At 41.8% G+C, this 16,493-nt stretch overlaps 1 protein-coding gene, 1 long non-coding RNA gene and 1 pseudogene across 4 annotated transcripts in view; 2 read left to right on the top strand and 1 right to left on the bottom strand.

The window, feature by feature from the left end:
• Window positions 1–16,407, bottom strand: part of LOC116278448 (rho GTPase-activating protein 20-like) — a 70,761-nt gene extending 54,354 nt beyond the window's left edge. For all 3 annotated transcript variants that reach the window (XM_072948276.1, XM_072948275.1, XM_072948274.1), the window contains exons 1-2: window positions 16,249–16,407; window positions 12,079–12,161 (exon numbers count right to left, since the gene is read on the bottom strand). In XM_072948276.1, the coding sequence (XP_072804377.1) occupies window positions 12,079–12,161; window positions 16,249–16,392 (227 nt within the window). In that variant the 5' untranslated portion in view covers window positions 16,393–16,407. The remainder of the gene's footprint in view (window positions 1–12,078; window positions 12,162–16,248) is intronic.
• On the top strand, window positions 6,684–7,309 carry LOC140688650 (uncharacterized). The gene is made up of 2 exons (XR_012063363.1): window positions 6,684–6,789; window positions 7,226–7,309. It is a non-coding gene; the product is annotated as an uncharacterized lncRNA (long non-coding RNA).
• Window positions 7,145–7,283, top strand: LOC140688833 (small nucleolar RNA SNORA18; annotated as a pseudogene).
• Window positions 16,408–16,493: the final 86 nt, after the last annotated feature.

A 16,493-nucleotide genomic window follows, 5' to 3' on the forward strand; every position in this document is an offset into this window, starting at 1 on the left:
CTATCCACATCCCCCCACTGGAATGTAAACTCCATGAAAGCAAGGACCGCATAACAGTATACCCAAATGCCTAGAAAAGTGCCTGACAAATAGTTGGCATTTAAATACTTACTGAATAAATTAACAATTACCAGGCACTGTTCTAAGAGGTGAATGAGACAAACAAAATGCCTGTTCCTTCTAGAGTTTATCTTTTGTGAAGATCAGGGAAAAGGAACCTGAGGGGAACATGAGATTGAAGAGGTTTCTTTACTTCCCTATTTCCCACAGCCTTTACTCTGCTATACATACAGTGAAAGCTGGTGGAGAACCCTCCGTCCCCTCAACTGAACATCTGACAGCAGCAATGCTGCCCATTCACACTGAACACACATGGAGAAATGCACTCCTGTGTCTCGCTTAGGTAATCCCACACAGTCTGCCCTTGCTGGGACACTGGCGCTATATGTACACTAGGGTTAAAGTCTTAAATTATCAGTGTGATGACAGCAGTGATAAGCAGAGCAAGATCCTCAGTGGTACATGGACGTAAAGGGACAAGACAATGAGCTTACGGTTCCAGCCATCCCTCCCTGCCAGGATGTCCTCCCTCCATTACCAATACACAAAATTTGGTTTATTTATTCAGCTTGAGAGCTTCTGAGCTTCTTCCTTAATTTTGTAAAATTCTTAGCCATTTGTATCTTCAAATATTTTTTTCTGCCCCATTTTCCTCTCTGTTCTTCTGGGACCACTCACATGTATGGCAGGCCGACTGACATTATTCCACAGCTCCTGGATATGTCACATGTTTTTAATTTGTGTTCAATGTTGGAAAACTTCTTATTAACCCAACTTCAGGTTTACTGATTCTTTCTTCAGCTACATCAAGTCTGCAGATAAAACTACTGAAGAATTCCTCACCTTTGATAGCACATGTTTATCTCCCACATTTCCATTTGGCTTTTTTTGAGTTTCCATCTCCCTGCTAAAATTCCCCATCTATTCATGGTTGCTGCCCACCTTTTCCACTAGAGCCTTAACATATCAATCATAGTTGTTTTAACATCCCCGTGTGATAGTTCCAACATCCAGATCATCTCTAAGTCTGGCTGGCTGCTTTAGGTTTCAACCATAGGTCTTTTTCTAGCCATTTATTGTGTCACAAAACTTTTGACTGAATACTAGACATTGTGATAGAAGAACAATAGAGGCTGCTATTTACTCATGGAAATGGGCACGCCTCTTCTGTCAGGTCATTATCATTAGCACGGGAGGCTGAGTCGCTTTAGTCAGTCGCTGAGCTGGGTTTGGGTTTTGTTGTTGCTGTCTTTAACATCAGTGAGCCACAGGCTTTGGATTCTCCCCATGATGGACCACTACTGCCTGTGCTTAGTGTGAGGCCTGGAACGCTACAGAGTTCTTCTCAGTGTTCCTGCTCCACTTTCATCTTTTGCCAGCCCCTGAACACCTGCGCTTCGTGGAAGGGTGGTTCTTGCCAGCTCTTGCTCTTGTCCTAGCAGGAGGTTCCTACTGCATGCTACTCAGCATTAGGCTTTTTGTGGGAACAAGTGGGGTTCTCAGTCCTCCTGACCTGTCTCAATTTTAGGCAAAGTCTACACACCTGGGCCTCTAAGGTAGGGTCTTCTCATAGTCCTGCCCTTCCTCAATCCCCATGGCAGTCTAATTCTGCCTTGAATTTGTGATAGCTCTGTGGCACACACACACACAAAAAAAAGTTTCTAGCTTCACCTTCAATGGCAGCAGACCTCTGGTTTGTATTGGTGCAGAATCCTGAGACCAAGAGGTTTTTCTGCCTTTCCCACATGGGTAAATGGTCCAGAAGCTGTGGATACTGGCCTGTGTCCTACAGGTGAAGGAGAAACCCATTCGGGACTTTCCTAGAAACCTTAAGAAGCCTAAAGGGTCACTTGCTTTAGGAAAAAAATGCCTTCCTGTAGCCTTTGTATAATCCTCTTCTTCCTTAAGATATCACAGTTCCCATCTCCTCCTTGGCACAAAGACTACAACACAGATTTAAAAGTAGCTCAAGGAGAGAGTCCCCCTACGGCAAACAGTAACAATTTATGCCTGGCAAGGAGGAAGACGACTCGTTTTATCTCATTCACTGTGCCTACGTGGGAGGGAAAGCAGATTTTTTTTAAAAAATGTGTGCTGAAAAAACACTCTTATTTACAGGGCAAAGTTAAACTCGGGTTTACAAAATGCAAATAGAGTGAAAAACGGTACACCGTTCACTAGTGACGCCAGTGATGCCAGTGCACAGAGGACTCAGGGTTGGCCCACGTCTATAACATCCTGGACTCAGGCTGCTGCTATTCATCGTTCGCTTTTGTCTTGTGCTACCAGAGCCTGCATCAGCCATCTGCAGACATTCAGAAATCCTGAAGAGGCCTGGAAATTGCCCTCTGGTGTTGCAAAGGATTAGCCTTATTACCTGACTCTCACTCCTTGGCCTATACTATGCTACCTGACTATGGCTTAATCACTTCTGAGAATGAGACTTCACCCAGCGAATGGCCTCAGATTTGACCTATATCTGAGTCATGTGTAGGGCTGATTAAAACATACACAGAATGCTGGGCCCTAGTCCTGCAGGCTTTGATTCAGCATGGGGTAGGGTGCTATAATCAGTATTTCTAACATTTTCCCAGGTGATTCTCAGGACCACACACTCTGGACCACTGACCTCAGAAGATTTTGTTTGCATAGACTGGTACATCTTCTAGGTATCTGAGGTGTGTGTTAGAAGAGACAGCTGTCACTGGCTTATAGAAAGAACTGTGAAAAAGAAAAGTGAATAAATAATGACAGGGCATGGGAATAGATGAAGAGACAGAGTGATGAATTGTTCTTCCATCAGTTTTTAAAAGGGGTGGAGTCCCAAGGCTTAACTTGGGGGCAAGTGGAGAGTGCTGGCAAGTCAGCCTTTTTTTTTTTTTTTACTAGATCCTGGGAGTAGAGGGCCAGCTACCCACACCCATCCACAGTAGCTCCCCTCCACGTCCTCCACCAACGGAGAGCAGATACTCTCAGGAACACAGTCTCCAAGGACAATACCCTGGTCTTTCCCCCTCAGAACTAAAAGCGGTCACCCACATTTCAAGGTGCTTATTTTCAGTGCCTTGGAAAACCAGCAGCACGCCTGCTACTGTCTTTACGAATGTCCAGTGTTTGATTATGTTGGCCCATTTTTCACCCACTCTCTTACCTTAAAGGTCGGATATGAGAGAAAAATTGAGGCTAGATTGAGGACTATGCTAAAGTATTTTGGTGAAAGTACTACGTGTATAATTTAATTTCAAATGGCTCAGGAGAAAGTATAGATATGGAGATACCCAGATAAATACAGAGGAAATGAATAGGGCAAATGTCAACAATTATACAGAAAATACAGGTACTGAGTATATGAGTGCTGTTCTGTAAATTTCATGTTAAAATTTTTTCCTAATTAAAAGGTAAGAAAACAGTTTAATGTTGCCTCCACCAGATTAGAGCTATCTCTGACTGTCATTAGATTAAAAAAAAATTTCAGCCCAATGAAAACTGAGTCCAAAATTTCTACACTACAGATTGCTGGTACTCAGTTCAGAAGCTTGTACAGTTCCAAAACAAACGTGTCAGAGACCATTGTTAGACCAGTAGTTCCACTGACAAGTTATCCTACTTATTCAACGCTTGTGGGAGGTTAAAAAATAAAAAGTTGATACTGATTCCTTTGTCTGTTTTTCCTGTTTTCATCTTATTTTCTTTTTTCATAAAAAGCAGACAATTACTAAGTCCAAGAGGAATTAGTCCACTTTGTTATCCAGGTGCACAAACATAACCATAAGCTCATTTTTGTGTAACTAAGAACTTACGTGTTTATCCAGAACATGGGGGAGAGACACACCGGGGGAGAAAAGAACAGCAGGAGGACAAGGAATTCACATCCAGAAGTTAGTTGGAAAAAAGTCCTTTAAATCCAGTGAGTCAACTTACAAATTTAGTAAAATTTTACTTCTTACTATAGTACTGATATGGAAATATTATCTGGATATAAGTTCTCAGTCTAAGAAAAATCCAGTGACCTTCTCATAATTAACACTCCAAATTATACGTAAAAAATGACAGCAGAAATAATAATTCAGCATTTATTTTTATGTAAAGAACAGTTTATATTTCTACATTGCTCTGATGAGTTTGTTTTTTTGCCCTGCATTTCTGATTATGTTTTCATAGCAGAGTAAATATTTTAAAATTTACTTTACATTTGTTTACATAAATATAATTTAAAATATATTTTACTTCATACTAATAGAAATTTAAATGAAAACCACCCTGGATACATCATATCAACATAATCTGCAAGTGAGGCTGTGGCAGAGACAGGACCTCTTTCTACATCAGTGGTGAGAATGCAAATGGCACAACCTTTAAAAATGGAAAATGTGTCAATATCTAGCAAAATGATAGACAGCAATTCCACTTCTGATAAGTTCAAGCTTATCACTAGAGTATCACTTATAGCAGAAGAGTGGAAAAAAGTGATCATACTTTCATCAGACTGAATGAAAGAACCACTGCATATGTGAGCTATGGATTACCAGTAAGCTGTAGAAAGGGAAGAAAAGTATCTCTATATACTAGTATGAAGTGGCCGTAGAGATAGTGTTATGTTAAAAAAAAAAACGGGGTGGAAAGTATATATCATTATTTAAGAAAGAGAATTCACATCTACTTATATAAAAAACTGAATGTTTTGAAAGTTGGCAATGACAAAGGAGGGAAAAAAACAAGGTTGAGGAGACAGAAACTAAACATCTTTGAATATACCTTGTTTTAAGAGATTCAGCTGGTACTATGTAAATATTTACTTAATTATAAAATTTTATGAAACCATAGAAATTTTTAGTTTTATACAAAAGTAAAAACTATAAAATTATAAAGCACAAACTATAAAACTTGTAAACTATAAAAGTATAAAAGTAAAATTAAAACAAATTAGCCAAAATAACCACAAAGAGAAAAACTAATCCAAGTGACTTTAAAAAAAACAATATTCCTGTTTATCACTAATGGGACATGCCATAAAGATACAAATAGTTGCTTAAAAAAATCAAGCTATTTTCAGTAATCATATAGATGGTAGTAGTGTTGATGATGTTATTCTGAAACTGTATATTGTAAAATAACGTAATTATTCCAATTCACACATTCCCAGAGTCACTGAATGTGGTATTCTCAGCATGAAAGACAGAAAACACAGATACCAACATAGGCTAGGGTGATGAACACATCTATAGTCCTGAATCTGAATTAGAAATAAATTTACATGCATTTATGACATATTTTGTCTCTAAATAAGATATATTCTCCTTATGACTTTCAGTGACCTAGAAATGATAACCAACCTAATCGCAGTGCCTAGATTAGACCTGAATCCAGATCTGAGGAAAGGAATACACAAGCTGAACCAAGCTGAACCGAGTACATTGTGTCATGAATAGATGCTCAACATCATAAGGGAAAGGCAAATAAAAACATAGACACACACGAGACATACCTCTTTACACTCACTAATGTAGAAAATAACAAGGGTTGATAAGGATGTGGGGAAGTTAGAACCCTCATATATTGCTGATGGGAATGCAGAATGGTGCAGGTGCCTTGGGAAGAATTTGGCACTTCCTCAGAAAGCCAAACAGAATTCCCATATGACCCAACAATTCCACTCCTAGATATATGCAAGAGAAATGAAATCTATGTCCACATAAAAGCTGGCACATGAATGCTCACAGCAGCATTATTTATAACGGCCAAAAGGTGAAAATAACCCAAATGTCCATCCACTGAGGAGCAAATAAACAAAACTGCTATATTTACCCATATAATGAAATAGTATCTGACAATGAAAAGTAATCGATACAAGCTTGATGAACTCATATCAATGGATGAACCCTGGAAACATTATGAAAACTGAAAGAAGCCAGTGACAAGAGACTACATAGTGCAGGACTGCATTTATATGAGATGTCCAGAAAAGGCAAAGCCACAGAGGCAGAAAAGAAATCAATGGCTGCTTAGAGGTAGAGACAGGGGAAGAAGGGACACAGGAGAGAATGAGGAATGACAGCTAATGGCTATGAGGTTTCCTTTAGGAGGGATGAAAATGCTCTAAGGTTGTGGTGATGGCTTCACAACTTTGCGAATATCCTAACAACCACTGAACTGTACACTTTAAATGAGTGAATAAGATGGCATAAACTGTATCTCAATAAGGCTGTTTAAAGAAAGAAAGAATGTTATCTGGCCCCTTTTCCAACAAATGACATTATCCGGGGAGTGAGCATTTTCATTTATAAATGGGAACAGTATGTTTCCATCTTTCTACCTCTAGCTATAAGAATACATAAAAGGTACATAGGAGAAGCATTCTAGAAAGCTAGTTTCATAACTTGAAGATGCCTGTACTAGTTACCCATTGCTGCATAACAAATTACCCCAAAACACAGCAGTTAAAACAACACACATTTATCATCTCATACAGTTTCTAAGGGTCAGGAACCAGGGAGCAGCTTAGCTGGGTGGGGCTGGTTCAGGTCTCTTGTGAGGTTGCAGTGAAGCAATAATAAAATAAAAATACCCTACACTTAAAAAACAAGGGCTATGGCCTCTGAAGATCTGGCTGTTGGAAAATTCACTTGCAAGCTCCTTCACATGCCTGCTGGTTGGAGGCTTCAGTTCCTCCCACAGCAGTCCTCTTCATAGGGCTGCTCAGGACATGTCTTCCCCGAGAGCAAGTGATAAGTGAGTTGGAGAGAGCATGAGGGCAATTGAGACAGAGGCTCAGGCTTCTATAACCTGACCTTGGAAGTGACACATTGTCATTTTTGCCACATGGTATTGGTTACATGGATCAGTTCTGATACATTGTTGGAGGGGACTGGACAGGAGTGTGAATTCCAAGCAATGAGAATCATTGGGGCCACTGCGGAGACTGGCTACTAAAACAACATTATGACAATAAACAGACCAAAGATCCCATAGGAGCAAATGCTTGACCTTTACACTCCAAGTGGGTAAGGGGGATACACAATCCTCAGTTCTGTGACAGAAGCATCCTTGGAGAGTTTTAAGAGCTGCGATAAAAGGGTTTTGCAAGATCGAGGTCTATCCCAGTGGGGCTTTTTCTGTAGACCTACAGTGTTGGAAACGCTTCAGAGAGTAACTTTCCTTTCCATAGATTTCCTTTCCCCGCGGAACTACATGTCAGATCTGCAGAAAAGAACTACAAGACAGAGCTGCTAAATAAACTGTGAAAAGCCTAGCAGTCAGACGTTTTTATTTCGGGTATTGGCATGTCCCAATGATCAGTGCCGTTAGCTGGGTGTGACAGCTCAGAAGTGAGTAAGATTTGAACTTAATGCATATTTAAAGGGTATTTAAAATTCAGAACCAGGCAGATCAATCTCCTCTGACCCTAAATATGGTCCTAAAGTAAAGTGCTTGAGGAAATTGGATCTCAAAGATTACAGGTGGGGAATTTGGGAAGTGTGTCCATGGTCCACTGGAGAGCAAAGAAGCCCAACTACAAGAACTGTGGCCTGACTAACACGACAACCATGGATTAAGCAGAAGTTCTTTTTGAAAGGCTATCTTAGAGATCAGGACTCACACTGGAGAACTAAGGTGATGGGCAGTGGAAGGAATCATCAGAACAGCAGAACAGAAACTCCTTAAAAATTTATTGACAAAAATTTTGTCTATGTTACACATAATAAGAAAAAACCCCACACTTAAAAAACAAGTCTTTTCAAGAACCACTCAACCATTTTCCATTCTTCTTGCACCTGAGTTATGGTTAGGATAAAGAAACACAAAATCATAGAGTTAGGGGCTGGTGGACAAAGGACACAAAAGATTTAGTCAACTTCACTCTCCCCTTCCTCCCACCATTGACAGGTAGGGAGAGTCCTAGCTGAAGAAAGGCAAGGTGACTCTACCAGGACCATTAGTGACAGAGCAGGATTTAGAATCCATCGCACCAGGAACTACACATCAGAGCCTCAGTGGCAGTGACTCATAATACAGACACGGTAAACATGTGAGCATTAAATCAGCAAACATTAAACTGCTGGTCACTCTGGAATGGGCATTTCTTTATGTGGCTTTTGACACTTGCTGTGTTACTTTCTTAGGTAGCAGTGGACTCTTACCCCTCTTTCTGCTCCAACAGACAGCTGACCTTCTTAGCCAGGGGAAGGAAGCAATCTCTCACTCAGCTCAGCTAGTATTTACAGAATATCTGTATTACACCTAGCACTGAACATGTGCATTTAAAGAGCAGAAAACACAGTTCCTTCATTCCAAAAGCAGATATTCAAGCTGAAGAAAACCTACACCTGGAACACTAAGAAAATTACATCACGTGAGAGGGCACACAGGAATTTACATATTTTTAATACCTTTATACAATAAAAAAACTTATATAATATTTACTATGTGCCAGATATATTATAATTCTAAATCTTTAATACCCTGTGAGGTTATGAAACTTGCCAAAATTCTCACGCCTGGTAAGAAGCAGGGCCAGATTCAAACCCAGAAAGAATGGCTCCAGAGACTCATCATGAAAGGGGCCTTTGTGAGGTCATTCAGCTCATTTCAGGGGTGGTATCTGCCAGGTTCACACTTAATCTATTGCAGGTAGAAACAGTGTTTCACTCTGCTGTGAAAGCAGGTCTGACCACAATCCTCAGCAGACTATTTGAGAGTATAAGTGTACTTCTAGCATTTGAAAGTATGGTTAAGTCATCATCCACTTGAGACTAATTAGATGTTAGATGCTAGACAGAGAAACAGGAAATGGAATAAGGAAGAATTTGCAGAACACAATGTGGGACAGCCTGAGTAGGACAACGTTAGCCAGTGTGTGTAGTCACGCACAAGAGGAGTGAACTGACCAGGAGGAAGAAGTCAGTTAGCAAACGGCTGCTTTCCTCCTTCCCCAATTGCCTTCTGCTGTGGTCCTCTCATCCAAGCATCCTTACTCCAAACCAGCCAATCTGATAGCCCTGACTCACAGCTCTGGCACATATGAGTGCCCTGGTGTCTGCTCATCTCAAGTGGCCAAGCAAACCAGGCCAATCCTCCATGTCTCAAGCCCTAATTTCCCAGAATTATTCCAGGCACACTTTCAACTTCTGCCTAGGGAGACCTTAAGAATTGTTAGGGTCTACCGAGAATAAATTTCAAATATTCTGAACTAATCGCACTTCAGGTATGACCCTAGAAATATAACTGCCTTGCTAAAATGAATTTAATGTTAGAGTAAAGCTGGCTTCCAGACTGCATATTTCATCTTTTTAAATTTTGCATCTACCATGGTCCTGAAAGTGTCTCTATTCCAGGATAATGTGTGCTTCAGTGCTGCTGCTACTATGACTACTACCACTAACAACCTTCAGACTGGCACTTCATTCCAGCACTGATTACGTGCTAGAAGCTAAGTTAAAAGCTTTACATACAGAAGAGCCATTCAGTCTTTCTTACAACCTTATGAAGTAGGTTTATTACCCCCGGTTTAAAAATGTGCCCAAGATCACACAACTGGTAAGGGACAGTACTGGGATTCAAAACCTGGCCATTTGGCTCCAGAATCCATTCTCTTAGACATTGTGTCATTCTCCTTGTCTTTATCCAATGCAAAGAATATTCCATCAAAATCAGAGATCTGGGTTTTCATTCCCGTCTCTAATGCTATAACCAACTGTGTGACCCAGGGCAAGTCATCCTCAAGACACAACTCAGCTTCCACTACATCCTGAGCCAGGCTCGATTTGTTTCTAGTCATACGATACTGTGATGATAAAGTAGTGGCTTTTCCTTAACAAACTTGACTTTGCTGGAGAATTCAAGAGATTTAAACCTTACAAATGAAATATACCCAAGGGAAGGAAAGCGGCAACTAATAATAACTATGTAAATCTTCTAAGCATTTTCACTTATTTTCTCATTTCATATTCTATGACACAAGCATCAGATTCATATTTTACAGAGGAAAACATTGAGACTCAGAGATTAGGTAATTTACCCAAAGTGGCACAGAAAATCAGGATGGAGAGCCAGCATTTGGATGCAGCCGAAGCCCAAGCCCTTTCTACTGCACCACAGTGCTTCCTTGGCACTGCCTTTCTCTCCTCGCAGCAGCAGAAAGCAGAGGTGAAAGGTAATGTATATAAAGTACTTATTATGAAGTCTTGCAAACAACACACACACAGTAAATTAATTTGGATGGTGAGGATGGAGATAGGCGAATGCCAACGTCAAAGTGCAAACAGACTGTAAAGTAAAACCAAACCGGGTACATTTTGGTGTAACTTTTACAAGGTGGGCTGAAATATCAAAACAGGTGACTTTGTGAAAGAAAAGTTTGTGTGACATGAGTTTGTTCCTAAGTACACAGTGAAGTATGACAAGAATGCCAATATGTGTGTCATTCCTAGACCACATACATGCGTTCCTGTGGTATTTTGCTGCATGAAATAACTTCCTAACAATAACTCAGAATCATTTTGCTAAAACGGATCTGCATTTTTCCCTAGCCAGAATTGCACAAATAATACCAACAAACAAGGAAAGTCTCTTATGTACTGGCTACTCAAAGGAGGGCAGAAAAGTCAGAAACTACTGTGCTAACTTACTAAATTCCTATTTTGATTTGGAAATGGAGTCACATGCTCATTCACTAATTCATCCGACAAATAATAACTGAATACCAGGTACCTACAAGCCTTTAATTACTAAATAACACCTTATAAAAATCCTAATCACATTTGCATAAACAAAGGTGTAAGAAGGACATACAAATGATTAATAGTGGTCACCCCTGGGGACAGAGAGTGTAGACTTTTACTTTTTTGTTTTATAACATCCACACAGTTTGTTTTACAAGAAATAAATATTATAATTCTATATTTTCTTAAAATTCTGTTTGAGTTTTTTTTGAGAGCATTCTTTAAAGAAAGGATTCTTCTGTAGCTTGTGGGAGTGGTTCTCTGCCCAGAGGGTATTGCAATTCACTGTGAAGGGTTTTTAAACAAATATGCAGGTGTCTGGGTCTCACTGCAGAGTACAGACTTAGAAAGGTCTGGAAACCTCCAGACTAGATGACCTTTAAGGTCTTCACCAATCCTACCAGATTATGCTACTTGCAAATATTTTGTGCACCTTTAACACCCAAAATAGTTTTTTTTTTTTTGGACACGTATTAACCACCCAATACTGCACACAGTAAAGGCGTTATTCCTGTAAGTGAAAGTCCTGTTCTCTGGCACTAAGTACTCATCTTACTGACCTAGAGACACTCATAGGAAACAAGCTGAAGATTAAAACATACACAATTTCAACATAAACTTTATTTCCTGTGGTTATTTTGACACAAAACCCATCATATTTCACTATTTGTGAGGCAGGAATTTGGGGAACCGGCTCCAATGTGAGCACCGATTATTGCAGAGGTGATGGGGAGGCCGGAAGGCAGAGGGTCATAGTTGCAATATTGTCATATTGGTTCTCTTAACTCAAAACCACCCCAGTAAGTCACGTGTTGGCTTTTTCCCTAACCTGGCACTTCACCTCTCTCAGTCATTTTCAACCCTATTAGACCCAATGTCCCTTTGTTATATACACGTCTATGCTTATCCATTCATTCCAATTCCTCCTTTTCTATCCTGAGACAAAATTCACAGCTATTTAACAGAATTTCAAAAGTGTATAAATATTTGTATATTCATGGATGACTGAAGCATTGTGCTGTACACCAGAAACTGACACAACATTGTAAACTGACTATACCTCAATTATAAAAAATAGAAAAAAAATCCTAATAGTTAATAAAGGAAAATGAAAGTAATTATGTATTTCATTATGTTTATGTTTCACATAAAGAATAGGTCTTATTAAATAACCTCAGAACAAAAGTCCTATTTTCTGTTAGTTAACAGAGAATTCTGGTCTTGATTAAAAACAAACCTCACACATTTAAAAAAACAATGTAGCACATGCCAAATGTGTAGCACAGAGCTCTGCACTTACTTGGTCCTCGGCCGTTTCTGCAGGGCTTTATCCAGGATGAGGGACGGGGCACTCCTCCTCCTTTCTGCTAGTGTTTTCATTTTCTGTTGAGGGGGAAAAAAATCACAGTGAAGACCACGAGGCTATAAAGCAAGTAAATGCCAGTTTTCAATACCAGTTCGCAATCTTATCACAGACATAAAATAATAACATCTAAACCAGGACAGCTAAGTGTCAAAAAGTGGTACAAGCAGTAAGTCTTTTTCATGGTCAGAGAATAAGAAGCTTAAATGTTGACCAGTGAATTTGGGAAAGAGCATCCCGACCATTAGGGTCAACTGCGGCTTCACTGCTCATGGCCCTACGCTGAGGACAGGACCGGACTGTCTCATTTCCTCTCCGAAATCTCATCAGAGTGATTCTGCTAGCTCAGCTTCACAGGCAGGGTGGGCCCCAAAGTGGGCTTCAAGGGAAAACAGAATTTGAAGAGATCAAGGAAAGGGAGAAAGAATGTAGTTAAAGCAAAAGATGGAGACTAGGTCTGTATACACTTCAAAGACTTTTAAATTTAAATGTTTACACATTTGGGAATTTATTCTTCCAAATAGATATTTACCTGTAACTTTAAAAAAGTAACTTTTTCTTTCTTTTCTAAGTGGTATATAAGTACAGGATTAATTGGATAATTCAGATACTCTGTGCTTCAGAGGACCTAAAATTTGTGATAAATGGGGTTTTATTCAACTTGAATTATCCAGATAATTACTCCCAAAATTTTCAATGTTACATATCTGACACCTCTAGACAGAGTCTGAGGGCCTGCCACTGGAGTTGGATGTGTAAAACTTACAATATAGTCACAAACAGCCATGAGTGAAGTTCAGGCTGGGTTACGGAAGCATTCTTCCTGCTCCACCCTCTCTCCTTATCCTGGCCAGAGGTCTCACCCACCCACCACCTGAGGGCCTAGGCCAGCCATGCCTGGGACTGGATACTGCTCTTAAAACACACACACACACACACACACACAAGACCAACTAGCTCAGTAGCAGTATCTCCTTATGTAATTTATAAGGGAACTGCTTCCTAGCTAGTAAAATAAAACCTAGATCCTAAGGAAGAGAGGAAGAACCATCCAGTGAGAAGGGGATACTGGACTTCCTTGGCCCATTTCATTGCCTCCAGATTTACCGTGCCCCGGGGATCTCACACAAGTTACTGTTGTCACCAGTGCCATGGCCTCAGTGTTACTCTTTCCCCATTTCATCTTTTGGCTCATGTGTAGAAACTAAATGCCCAAACCTTCTTCATACAGCTCAGATAGCAACTGAAACAATTATATAAAACATTAATAATGGGCAGGAAACAAATGGGTGAGAAATGCAGAACACCATACTCAATCAGGACTTATTAACCATGAATTCGTTTCAGGGCAGGTTAGATTGTATAAATTTTTTTTTCACATGATATATATTTGGTGCCTCCCTTCTGAAGGGAAAGCCTGAAGTTTTCATCAGATTCCCAGAAGAATCTGTAATCCCTCTCAAGCCCAGTGATTCTGATAGACTGTTTTATATGTTACAGCTTATAAGCCTATAAGCCCCACTGCACTACTTCCATTAGTCACATCTCTAGGGAATGTACCTCTCAGGGATCTAATACTCTGTGGCCACTCTGGGTGCAGAGGCTGCAGGATCTAGGGAAATATGGGAGACTAGTATTTGTACTGCAAGGTCCAGCAGCCTGTCTCCACATAAAGAGTCTCAACTTTGGAAGATCAGTTTTGATTTTACTAAAACAGGTGGCAGTTCATTCATATGCAGATTTTTCTGCAGGATTCTGTTCCACCTTCAGGTCTGGGTTTGATTCCTGCTCCTTATCCTGACTCCCTTTATTCAGGATCTATTTATCATGCTTTGAACTTTGAAATGCGCCCAATCCTTTAAGCTTGCCCTGGGTCCCCTGCCCTCTGTCTGTTCTGAGCATGAGGGTCTGCCTAGCTACCTGAGCACAGGCCACAATCCCAGGCCTATCTCAGTAGTCTTACTTCTGCTGCTCTAACCCTCTGACACTGTCAGCAGATCCAAGCTCCTAAACTAGGTCTTCATTAATACATGATCTCTAATTCTGAGCTCCTTGACTTTCAGGTTTATAAAGAATTTGGAAAAGGTTCAAAAGATTACCATCAAAATGATTTCAAATGAGAGAAGTTAAAATGGTCTGAAATTCTTCATTTAGAAACAGTAATAATATACAAATTAATGCAGAGTTATAATACAGAGGATAGAAAGTATCTTTCAAAGAAAATAAGGCAAAAAGAAATGTGGCCAAACTGTAGACTGAGAATCCAGGTTGACCTTCGTTAGTGGTTCTCAGAGAAGTTCACACAAACTGTGAACTAAATTATGCACGTTAACTTCAAGGGCCTCAGAAACCCCTAACATGGATTCTTCAGGGATCCGTGGATCCCCAAATTGAAACCTTCTGCTATAAGGAAAACTTTCTGAGAGTGATGGTTGTTAAGCATGAGAATGGATAAATCAAAGGGTGACAAATTTTCTTCTGTAAAGGTGCTTTTAAGATAGGAGCTTCCATGGAGACCTAGTGCAGAGGACCATTTGTGCATATATACATAGGGATTAGACGGTTTTCTTAGTTACAAAATTGTTAGATGTGTGAGGAGTCCAATGTGGAGTATGCCTACCTCATCTAGTGGACTCACACTTGAGACTGTATTTTTGGAAAAAAAATGTTAAAAGCAAAATGAAACAGTTCTTCAACTTTGCTCCTACTCTATAGGCAGTAAAATGCTGTCAAAAGACCAGACTGGCAACATCCATTTACTTTTTTTAAAAAGGAAAAGGAATAGATTGGATTGGTAACGAGACAACCCATTATGTTTTATAATGAAGGACAGCATTTTAGGACAATGGCTTAAGATATAAAGCAACCCATCATTTATTGGACAAGTACTACTTGATACATGAGCAAGCTCCTCTAACGCGCTCTCCCTTCACCAGTATGCCTAACTACCGTTAGTAAAAAAGGAAGAGATCTGTTCACGAATAATTTCATTTTTCCCAATTTCTTAAGTTTACAGGAATAAAAATGCTCTAAAAATGCTAATTACTGAACATTCAATTACCTTCCCAAATATAGCTCTAACCTAGTGAGTCCCTCTCCCCCCATCCCTGCATCTCTGAAGGGGACAAGCAACAAGGACAAACCTCAGCCTCAATACATCAAAGGCTGAGCCGGCACTACAGCGATACATCGAGTTCACCAACACCTAGATGGCTTGGTGACATGGTCATGGTCCTTGGGAGCACATACACTTCTGAACTCGGCGCACGGACGCATGGATCTCGCCGCTCTTCCACTGACCTGGAGCCCACCCACTCCATCCGGTCGGAGGAGTCATGAAAGGCTGTAAGATTCTGACATCAGGGAGCCTCCGCGGTCCCTTAGGGCCCCAACGATATAAATACAATGCCTCAAGACATTTCTTAAGAAAGAGTTAGGTTATCCCTCGAATCCCAATTTGGTTCCACAGAAGCTGGAAGGGCACCAACAGGACACAGAGCAAAAATGGCCAAATATCAGAAGGCCTTGGGGGAGGGGAGGAGCGAGAGCAAGCAAGGCTAGAAACACTCAAATCAATCAATCGGAGAGACACCCAAGCGGCAGAGACCAGCCGCTTGCGGCCACGTGCACTTGCGGAGGGAAGGGTTCCAAGGAAACCCGACCCGATTCGAATGGGCACCCCGCACGGCGGCTGTGTTTATCGGCATGGTACGCTACAAGTTGTGGCCCGCGTCCCTCCCAGCTTTGACAGAGGTCAAGCGCGCCGTCCGCACGCCCACACTGACACCCGGCCCTCCCCAGCCCCGCCGAGCCCCGCGGGCCGGGACCAAGCGCAGGGCCAAGGCCCTCCACCACAGCCCTCACGACCCCCCGCTGCAGCCCACCGGCCCCACCCAGCCCGTTCCCAGGCCCTTCCGTGGCGCTGACCCTTAGCATCCCCAGCACACCTACGAGGCTGCTCACCGCCTGGGAGACGCGGAGTCCTTCCGGGAGCGCAGTGCGGGGCGCGCACCCCCTCCCTGGCCCCCGCAAATCGCGCGGAGCGGCCGCGCCGCGGGGTCCAGGTGAGAGGTTGAGCCCCGCGGGCGCCGCAGCGCGGCCGCCTACCTTACTCGGCGCGGTAGCCGCGCCCGGGAACACGCCGCCGGCCTGGACGACCTCGGAGCTGACCCGGTCAAGAAGCGGTGAGGGTCCGGGGGACTTCGGGCGGGGCGCCAAGAGCCGGCACCAGGAGGGGACGGGGAAAGGCATTGCCCAGCTCTCGGCCCTCGCCCCCGGGGGCGAGGGCCGCGGCGGATGGGCTGCCGCGGGGTCCTCTGTGGAGCGAGTGAGACCAGGAGGTGCTGGGGGCG

Source organism: Vicugna pacos, chromosome 23 (assembly GCF_048564905.1).
Source record: "Vicugna pacos chromosome 23, VicPac4, whole genome shotgun sequence".
NCBI classification, from domain to species: Eukaryota; Metazoa; Chordata; class Mammalia; order Artiodactyla; family Camelidae; genus Vicugna; species Vicugna pacos.